Source organism: Corvus brachyrhynchos, unplaced genomic scaffold (genome assembly GCF_000691975.1).
Source record: "Corvus brachyrhynchos isolate BGI_N302 unplaced genomic scaffold, ASM69197v1 scaffold407, whole genome shotgun sequence".
Lineage (NCBI taxonomy): Eukaryota > Metazoa > Chordata > Aves > Passeriformes > Corvidae > Corvus > Corvus brachyrhynchos.
Window position 1 is genome coordinate 1,488,844 of NW_008239056.1, and position 10,053 is coordinate 1,498,896.

Consider the following 10,053-nt stretch of genomic DNA (forward strand, 5'->3'; position numbering starts at 1 on the left):
GGGAACTAGGGTAGTGTGTAGGAGAGCTTTAGTCATGAATGGAAACACTTTAGTGTTTTAAAATAAATTCTTTTCAGAAATACGATATTTTAGTATATAAAATAGAATAGGCAAACTTTCATTATCTGGGGTATTTCTGCTTAGCTAGGATTTGGCTTCAGCTAGGCTGTTTTTAATTGTGGTTTGTATTCTTTTTTTTTGTGGTTCAAAACACTAAAAAGTCCTTGTGGAAGATCCTCAAATCATGTTCTTAAGGCATAAAAATGTTACAGCACTGTCCTATGCAATCCAACAAAGGTGGCAGCTCACATTAGATATTGAGACACTTCCCTTTATTATGTACAGACAATGTACAAAACATGTTCTGCTTTCCCAGGTAACACTTCAAGTTCTTTGTATTTGCCTCTTCAGGATGGATGGAGTCTGTTCATGCTGGTGAACTTCACAAAGGGAGTTTGAGTGTCAGTGATACAAAACTGGGGGAGCCTATTCAGCAAGCAGTTCTTCTGCTGCCCCCCTTCCAGCCCTCGGATCCAGGATGGAGAGATTGCCACAGCTCAGACAGACAGGCAGCAGCTTTGGCTTGCAGTCAAGCAGTGAACATTCCTACTGTAAGGAATTTGATTATTTAATTTTCTTTTAGTAACCAATACTGCTTTCATTTTAAAACCTCCTAGTTTACTTGCAGAATGGGAGTAGCTGGTCCCTGAAGAACACTTCTGAATGTGTCAGAGTTCATCTCAGTTCCAGGAATTTTGGATTGTGTATTCGTTCTTCACTAAGTGTCCTGAGAGAAATTTAGTTTGAGGGGTGTGTTTATTTCTTACATATATACATACACATCTCCACAGTCAATGCAACTGCACAGTTTATAGTATAGTCAACAAAATAATTATAGTGATTTTTATCTATAAAATCAGCATTGATTTCCATTTGCAGACAAACCTAATGTATGACCTTCCTGTCAGCACTCTCCTGTGAATTTATAGAACACATCTTGCTTTTTATTTCAGATTGAAAAGTCACCTAGCAAAAAATTTGAAGATGTTTCTGATAGTCTTCCTCTGTCAAGAAAGATTCCTGGTGAGAGAAAATTTTGCATCCTATAGGGTAACTCTTAAGTGTTATAATGTTGCATTTATTTTTACTGGCACCACAAGAAACATTGTTTTGAATCTGTTAGTGCATTTTTTTACATTCAGCCACAAGTTCATATTTCTATCTCTGCTTTACAGAGAAACAAAAATAGGTTACTTTTAATCTGTTCCCTGTACTGGAAAAAAGTAATCCATGTCCCCAGTTCAACTCCTTTCTTAGTTAATCCCCTTAAGATGGACCTATACTACAGAAGTCTCTTCCAGCAGATAAGTCCCATGGCTGAGCTTATTCTGAGCAGAGAAACATGGGCCAACCAAGCCACTTTCAATTCGAAGAAAAAACCATTAACTGCTGTTGTAGAAAGGTTTAGAGGCTATTTTTTTCAGTATTCATTTTCTCTGTTGCCTTGGAAACACTCCTTACCTTTTTTAGTTTCCACAGCATTCCCATGACACTGAACATTGAAGACTGGAGAAATTACCAAAATGAATGTCACAACTGGGTAACCAAAGTTGCTTGGTCATTCTATTCTCTCAGTAATTTGGATCCACAGGCCATGGCTCATATCTTTTTTTACTTGTAGCCCACATTAGTAGGCACAGTGCCATTAACTCACACTTACCTGTCATCTGCTTCTGCAGTGGGAGAAATGGTGGGATCAGATGATGCTGAGGACAATGTGACAAAGGTACGTGTTTCATCTAAATTTTTGGAATTTCAATCAATATTTTTTGATTTCTGCTTAATTTGTCTGTTGTCTTGTGGCACTTCTGGGCTTATTTCAAACCTGCTTTGGACTTGCTTTCCTCAATATACAATCAGTGATGTAGTGTTGTTAGACTGTGATTATGTGCAGCCTGTGAGTCATGTCGGTTCTTAGTTCTTCCTGGAGTTGTTTGCTCCAAAATGTACAGAGCCAGCACCCACAGAGTTCTGTTTATCACAACCAACCAGTTTACTGGTTATCTTGCTTTTTAATCAAAAATGTACAAAGCACAGGAGTATAGTCACATTTTTTTCTCTGAAGTGTATCAGCATCCTAAATTAGTAAGAATTTTGGGGGTTTTGGCCAATAAAACTTATATTTACTCCTTTTTAAAGATCCCTGAATGCTTATTATATTCTTTCATTTTATTTTCTTGCATTGTCCTTTGCTTTTCAAAAACTGAATAATGCAAAACCCACAAACTGATCAGCAGATACCATTCTGTCCCCATAGAAATGTGTCTGTAAAGGAAGTTTCTCTGGAAATGCTATTTTTGCCTTCTGCGGCCACAAGAGGTTCTCACAGACTTTGCTTATTCCAATAGTTTCAACAGCTTTTACTTCTACATTGTCTCTGTTTGAAACTCATTTTCCATTGGTGCATTTCCCAGTACGTCTGTGCCAAGCCCAAGTTACTCCAGTTTGAACAGAGAAGTTACCAGGCAGTAGTAAACCAGCTAAATGGCACAAGGATATGAGTGTTCTCTTTTGGCTCACTGTGAGCTGCAGCTCAGTCTGTACTAAGGGAAGTTCAGCTTATTTCTACTACCTGGCATCAGTCGCAGACTGAAGAGGTGGAATGTGGAGATACTCATTACTTTAACTTAGACCCTGTTCTGGTTCAATGGTTTAGCTGTGAACTGATCTTCCATACTTTGCTAGTCCATTTCTTTAAACATTAATTCTCTAAAGCACACTATCTGCAGTCAGGAGCCTGTTTTTACGTATCTATACTCACAGGGTTTGAGATGGTTCTGTTACAACATCTACTCACATGATCTATAAAATCTTCATTTAATCATTTTCCTAGGTGCCTCTGGTATATGAGTCTTCTATATCTGCCTCCTCTTTTGAGAAAAAGCTTTCACTATGTGCTGAACAAGTAACACAGACTCCAAGACCTGAATCTCAGTACCAGCCTAGAACACCAAGGCAAGTTCAGATTTTTGGTACTGAACCACACTGGTACTTTCATTTCCACGGCCAGCCAGCCCCACTTCCCTTTTTAAATAAGATCTTTCCTTCCTTGGCTGTGTGGCAGTGAAATACTAATTCTAACAGAAAGATTTCCTGTTTCTCCTGACATTTATTCATTTTGTTAAATATGGTTATAGGCGTTTACACATTCTGCTTTACTTAATCCTATAAAAACATGCTTAGGCAAAAAGTGAACTGGAATTGTGGGAGATAATGCTCATCTTCAAGTTTTTGGAATAGAAAGGATATCTGTCTGTTTTCTGCTTCAACAGATACGAAAATTCCACCGCAGATTTGCTTGAAGATTCACTTTCCCACAGAACAACAAAGGAGAAGGTGCCTGAGCAAGAGTTTCATGAAGCATCAGAAAATCTGTCTCACAGACTAAATGAACTAGATTTAGTAAGTAAAAATCTCTTGTTGAGCTGAGCAATCCAGCTTTAGTAATGACAGTGGAGAGAAGAAGAATGTCAGTGTAATATGGATGAATAGGAAATCTGCAACTAACACGTGGCTTTACTTCATTCAAACTTCAGAACTGTCTGTTGAACATGACCCCCACAAAAAAATCTATCCCATAGATGTTGAAGAGAGCTTTGGGTGAGCACATGAGAGAAGAGGAGCTGACAGATGAGGACAGCCTGTCACAGCACAGTGACAATGTCATGGACTATGGCCGAAGGGCAGCCAAGAGAGGTAACAATCCTCGTGTCAGTTAAGTATTGGGATGGAAAAGAATATAAAAGAAACCTTTTCATGTAAAGCTGCTACACTGATTTACAGTTAGTTACTAAGTTTTATATTGCTAGTTCACTTCTGTGTTGTCTTTGATCCAAACCTGAGCTACAGTAACAGGGTTGCAACCAAGTTTCTGTTTAACACTTAAAAAACGGTGGTAAAACTTTGCAAAAAAATACAAGGGAAACACAGCTGCAGTAAAAAATGTATAGAAAGTGGGGGGAGGGACAGAATACAAGCTCACAGGACTGTGGTTCTGAAATGAGGGCCTAGTCACAATACATGTCACTGGGGTTTTTTTGTCCCAAATTAGATACTCAGTGAATGACCTTTCGCTACAGATACATCACATCCAAGGTACTCAGGCAGGCCACGATCCCTCTCTCCAGCCTCACCCACATCTCAGCATCAGGAACATGAACTTCATGGTAGTGGAACAGGCCAAATAAAGACAATACGCAGCCAGCTGCAGAAAGAAAGGGATGAAAGAACAAGAAAAACAAAGGTAATTTTTAGATTAGACCCTGTGGTAATTCTTACTAATAGTTATACTAAAACCATGAAAACAGAACACTTTTACTTAATGGGGGTATCTGGTCTCCTTTAGTAATCATATGCTGTTTCATCTGTAGCCTGATGAGGAAAAAACTTAAACCCTAAATTTTGCAAAAAAAGAACTTAAAGTGGAAGAAGCTACTTTGACCCATGCAGCAAACAAGTTAACAAGGTGGCTGTATGGACTGATTATTTCCTCTGACAAGTCCTTTTATTTTTGTTTTCTAGCTGGTCACTAAAGCTTATGAAAATGAGCTAAGAATTTATGAAGCGAGGGAGAGGTGTATACTTTCCAAGCTCAGAGAAGCTGCCAAGGAAGTGGTAGGTGATACACTGTGGGGATTGCTGGTTGTGTTTTGATTTTTTTTTTTTCTTTTTAAATTTGTCTAGATGGTCTGTCCAGACACTTTTGGGTACAAGACCTCCTTGACTGCCAGTGTCATAGTTACAACACTGTACAACTGAAGTAGTAACTTACTAATGTTAAGTGCTGCAGAAGAGCTGAGGTTATGCAATAATGAGATTTAACCTTTATTTGAACCCTGACCTGTATTTTGTAAACTCTGGGCTTATGCAATATGTCCAAGTTCTCATGCTAAAGTCTGAAAGACATTTAAGTTCTGATAGCCAAACTGTGTTCTATCAGTCTCCCTTCTCATACCTGTTCTCCATCTGTTTTACATCTGCTCCTAAGGAACAAGAGTATAAAGAAAACATCTTTCAAGAACCTCCAAAAATGTCTCAGCCAGTGAAAGTTTATTCTAGAAAAACCACACCTCAGTATCCCAAATACAGCCAGTGGATTCCAAAACGAGGGATCATGAAGCCAAAGCAAGCAGCTCCAAGTAAGAACTGCAAAACTATACTTGGTGGAAAACTGGCATCTTTTGAAAGCGCGTGTTGAACTCCAAGAATAAAGGCACCAGTCCAACATATACCAGTCAGCTGTAGCATTTTCCCTTCTTCTGACCTCTATATGTCTGGATTTTTGTTAGGGAAGGTAATGCTTTAAGTAAATGTAAACCATCGGTGCACAATCAAATTGTGACCCATTTGCTACTTCCTTAAAATCCTTTGGATTATTTTCAGAGTTTCTTTCCGTTGCTGCTACTCCTGTGCTTATTCCACTACAGACTGAGCTCTCGATTTGTTATTTTTCTGAGCATATATCAGATGTAAAATTGGGCCTGTGGCTTGAGGTGAGCCATGTACAGGTAACAGAGCAGGATTTGTCAGGACTCTGCCACTGTGGTGTTAATGCTGCCACTGCTTCTGCTGAGCAAGTGATGCTTCAAGAAAGCCAAGCTGCAAATCCTAGGCCCAGTTTTGGTAATCAGCACTGTGCATGCCTATGGATAAGATCACCAGATAATCCCTTATATACCTGGATGTTGCTCAGCTACACTGCCTTATTTTTTTTTTCAGTTTTTGAAGGCCATATACTTGGTAAATACCCTTTTGCTTCATCTCCCTATCATCTCTTCCTGCCAGAAAGATCAGAGATGTACTGGGAAAGTTTATTTTGCACCTGTTTACTTGACCTGGATCTGTCATTGCCACTGCTGTGCTGGCTTTATTTTAAGTTGCTGCAACCAGAGAGAGAAAACAATCACTGATCAGTGATGGTCAGAACCACAAAAAGAAAGAAGGTGATACCTGTCTTAGTTGGATGTGGTAGTGGTAGTGAAATGACACCTGAGCTTTACAGCTCAATTCTTCAGAGAAAACAATAGAAGATTGGGATTGCTTTCTCTGCTGCTGTGCTGGTAGGATGATGTTATATCCTTCTGGGCTTAGCTTGACATGGTAACAGCAGCATGGTAATTTTATACAGTGTTTAAAGTAAAATATTTCTGGACTTAGGCTGACACTGTCTGCATGAATTTACAACGAAATGTATTCTCCAGGAATTTATTGCTTACCTCTGTCTTTATCTTACAGTGACAATAAGAGACAACGACCTCCTGTTGCAGCTTCTGGAGGAGTTTCCCCACCTGCACATTTCACCCTGTACTCTGAATAAAATGTGGCAGCGGCAGCTTGCACACACTCTGCACCTTAAGGTGCTTTCTGGCAGACCTAGATCAAAACTCCAGAATGAAGTGAGTGAATCTCTGCTGAGTGGCAGCAGAGATACCCTGACACCACATCAACAGCACAGACAGGGCACCTGCACACCCACAGCACAGTGTGGAAGGATGTTCTGGGAGCTTGGCTAAATAGGGATGTACAGATTTACATACATAGGTTCAACTTTTCATCAGCCACTTAAATACTGTGGTCCTTCTTTCATACTGGTTTTTTTTGAGTACTGCCTAGGGTTGCTATTGCTTTTTTAAAAGCATTTTGTAGTTTCCACTGCTAGTTCTGAACAGTCTTTTAGTTTAAAAGTGAGTTATGAGATGCAAAAGTTGATTAACTTATACAAGGCAACTCTCAACACAAAACCCAAAACATAGCAGAGGAGCAATATTTAAACCTGCTGCAAAGGACAGCTTGTCCTGCAGAATAATGCAAGTAATTAACATTTTCTTTAAACCTCCAGGTTGAACAAGTCTTGAAGAAACATGAGCTGCTTACTGCAATTATTAAGAGAGATCAAGATCACAGCAAGAGACTGGTATGTTCTTTGAAGACTGTTTGTTCCATAATGCAAAGATTTCACATTGAGCTATCTAGAATGCATATTCCCAGATCATGAAAGTGGCTTTTTGTCTTATGACAACTTCATGCTTTTTGAGTAGCTGTTGTCTCAAAATGCCACATAATCTGTTTGTGGTAGGGTCATGGGAATGGAATATTATTATTACCCTGCATTGTTGCTTTAAAAGGTAAAACAAGTTCTAAAAACGTGCAAGGAGGAGAAACCTGAGGTTGTGTTGCAGCTCCCAGAACAGTGCTGACTCCTTAATTCTATAGTGACACTACTTTGCTACATCAGTGGTGACTAAAGCTTTAAACCATAGCTGCAGTGTAAAACTGGAATGTGGAGAAGGTCCTCAGTAAAGGACCCTAATTAGCAATGATTAACAAAGCTTTGCTTGCAGGAGTATCTGTTGGCAGTTTGGTGGTCTGACAGCTCCTGCTCTCCCTTTAGCAAGAAATCAAGCAGCGCATCTACCGCCAGAAATGGGCTCAGAACAAGGTGACAGAGAGGCGGCAGCAGGTGGCCCGGGCCAGGAAATACTACGAGGACTACAGGGTCCAGCTCCGTGCCAAGATGATGCGGGAGAGGACACGGGAGGCAAAGGTGAAGACAAGGGGTCTTGCTCTGCAAGTGTGCAATTCTTTCCTGTCTGGACCCCAGTGCTGAGGTCTGGTAGTTCAATGCTGCAAGTGCAGTGACCAGAGCTCAGAGTGAGGAGGAAGTGGTTGATCAGTCAAGGCCACAGATGAAATGGTTCCTTCTCTGGAAATATGGATACAGTGCAGGGCAAACCACTGTGAAAGAAAGGATGATTTATGGGGCTAGGAGGAGAAAGGATGAAGTATCAGTGTGGAAAAACAGGGCTGGTAACTTGAGAAATTGGGGAAATGAGTTTTCAGAAACATTAGGATTACGAAGTTGTTCCTATAGTCACCATCCAAAGAAAACAATCTAAATCTTCAGTTAAGGGAACTGATCAAACAGGCAGCTTTGTTAAACAAAGTGGACTTTGTGACAGATACGATCTAATTAGGGCTGAACATCAGAGTGACGGAAAGCAAGGAGAGTTACTAGGCCCCACAAGAGCAGATACACAATTGTCACCTTTCGAAGTAAAAGATTAGAAGTTTACTGCATAATCCACTGTTAGTGATTTGAGAACTGTTTGCCTCAAGATGTGAGCTTACAGCTGGTAAGTGTTCTGGTGGAGGAAGGGAAAGCCTGAGTCCGGGCTGGAGTTCCTGCTGCTGGAAACCTGGATGAATGTCCTGAAGTCAGAGTATAGGGTGGGTTGTAAATCACAGTGCATGTTCAAAGGTCCTGGCTTGCACAGTTGGGTCATCTGACTAAACTGACATGAAAAATTATTTTATCTATCAGAATTTCAGCTAAATGAGTAGTACAAATCCAGCTCAGCTGTATCTGCACCACCATTTCTAGGTACATAATTGTACTTTTTCATGGGCTATGGCCTATCCTCATGTAAACACCATTCCATCAGGAGATAAAGCAGCTGAAAAATGTAAGTGTATACTTACAAGTTCCTGGGAAAGTTTCAGGTTTGTTTTTTTTAATTGCTGGCAGATATTTAAAAACTTATTTGAAGAAGGCTTAGAAATTCAGAAGCAAAGACTGAAGGACCTGAGAGTATATGCTCAAGAGAAGCGTGATGAGCAATGGAGAGAGCACCAGAATGAGCTGGAGTCTCTGGAGAACTACTACAAAGATCAGGTAAAGCTTCATCTGGATCAGACAGATCATATTTTTCCACTTAGAGGTCTTTCTTTAATTAGTTCAACTCACACATGTGTTATGCTTAGTTTTCCATGCTAGCAGAAGCTGTATCTCAAGAATTCCAAGAAATCCAAACCAGAGAGAAAGCACAAGCACAAGTAAGTATTCTTAGTTTTGTCCAACTGCCTTTTCTTTTTACATGCTGTGGCTAATGTCAGTATTTTCTTTAGATGCTGCAGAAAACAAGAAAACAACTGAGATCAAAGATGGAAAAGGAAATACAGCAACTGCAAGCAGCAATCATACACAATGATGATGACACCTTTTTTCAAGAACTAGAAGCAGACAGACTGAGAACCAGACTTCAGATGGCTTCTTTCCAGTACAGCCAAAGCCATTTCTTCTAAGACTTGGGTAAATGTCACTGCAGTCCTCCCTGGCTAAGATGATCAGAGTCTTTGAGAGCTGCTATAATGGGAAGATGGTGTGAGGCTGTTTTTCTCTCTAAGATATCTGTTCTGTCATTTTGACCTGTCAGGGGTGTACCTGCTGGGATCTGGGATCTCCACAGCACTTTTATGATTACCAATGAAGTTTCTGAACTACTTTTTACCTTCCTAGCAAGGCTGGGATAATGTTGGGCTCTACTCAGAGGAAGTTGGGATGAAGTCAGAGGGCTTTAGTGAAGTTATCCTGGTGGAAGAGTTGGATGCTGAGGCTCCGCTGCATCTGTGCTGGGGCTGTTGATGCTAAGCCCATCTAACACCATTAGCCAGAAATCACGGATTGGAAAGCACACAAAGCACAAGAAGATCTTTAAAAGAACATTAGAGGTTCAGGTTTCCTGTGAAAGGCCAAGTTAGAGAATGCCTGTAATAAACCTGACATAAATAACTGGGAATTTAAAACATTAAGCAAGGGAAGACTACTTACTTCACTCCTCCTTCAGTTCAGTTGTGTTTGCAGTGTTGGTGTTGCTGGCTTGACAAAATATAAAGGCATATAAAATACTATTTCTATGCTACAAATGCATTGGGAAAAGTAGTTTGAAATTAGAACACAATGAAGGTTCTTCTAAAGCAGCACATGATGAGCTTCTGCAAGAGGTGAACCCTCTGGGAAGGAGCTGTGGACAGCATTCCTAATCTTCTTCAGGGCCACACTCACAAGTGCAGCCTGATTACTCCATCTTCACACTGACAGAACCAGAATTAAAGAACAATTAAATATTTCACCAGTCAGTTTTTACCTTACTTCAGATTGTAAGGTCTGATTCCAGGCAGAGCAGGAGCTGACAGCAGGCACTACACCTGCTGTAG

At 40.2% G+C, this 10,053-nt stretch overlaps 1 protein-coding gene across 4 annotated transcripts in view; it reads left to right on the top strand.

The window, feature by feature from the left end:
• Positions 1-10,053, top strand: part of CEP95 (centrosomal protein 95) — an 18,844-nt gene that overhangs the window by 6,306 nt on the left and 2,485 nt on the right. For 2 of the 4 annotated variants that reach the window (XR_001863593.1, XM_017739140.1), the window contains exons 7-21: positions 412-611; positions 1,014-1,083; positions 1,740-1,786; positions 2,894-3,015; positions 3,333-3,462; positions 3,642-3,756; positions 4,140-4,303; positions 4,582-4,674; positions 5,048-5,198; positions 6,295-6,455; positions 6,899-6,973; positions 7,451-7,603; positions 8,585-8,731; positions 8,821-8,892; positions 8,965-9,148. Coding sequence is in view for 3 of the 4 variants with exons in the window: in XM_017739140.1 (XP_017594629.1) it covers positions 412-611; positions 1,014-1,083; positions 1,740-1,786; positions 2,894-3,015; positions 3,333-3,462; positions 3,642-3,756; positions 4,140-4,303; positions 4,582-4,674; positions 5,048-5,198; positions 6,295-6,455; positions 6,899-6,973; positions 7,451-7,603; positions 8,585-8,731; positions 8,821-8,892; positions 8,965-9,141 (1,877 nt within the window). In the remaining variant the exon portion in view is untranslated. Of the gene's footprint in view, positions 1-411; positions 612-1,013; positions 1,084-1,739; positions 1,787-2,893; positions 3,016-3,332; positions 3,463-3,641; positions 3,757-4,139; positions 4,304-4,581; positions 4,675-5,047; positions 5,199-6,294; positions 6,456-6,898; positions 6,974-7,450; positions 7,604-8,584; positions 8,732-8,820; positions 8,893-8,964; positions 9,361-10,053 lie in introns of those variants that run through there. The other 2 variants (XM_017739139.1, XM_017739141.1) reach the window with 1 other exon arrangement.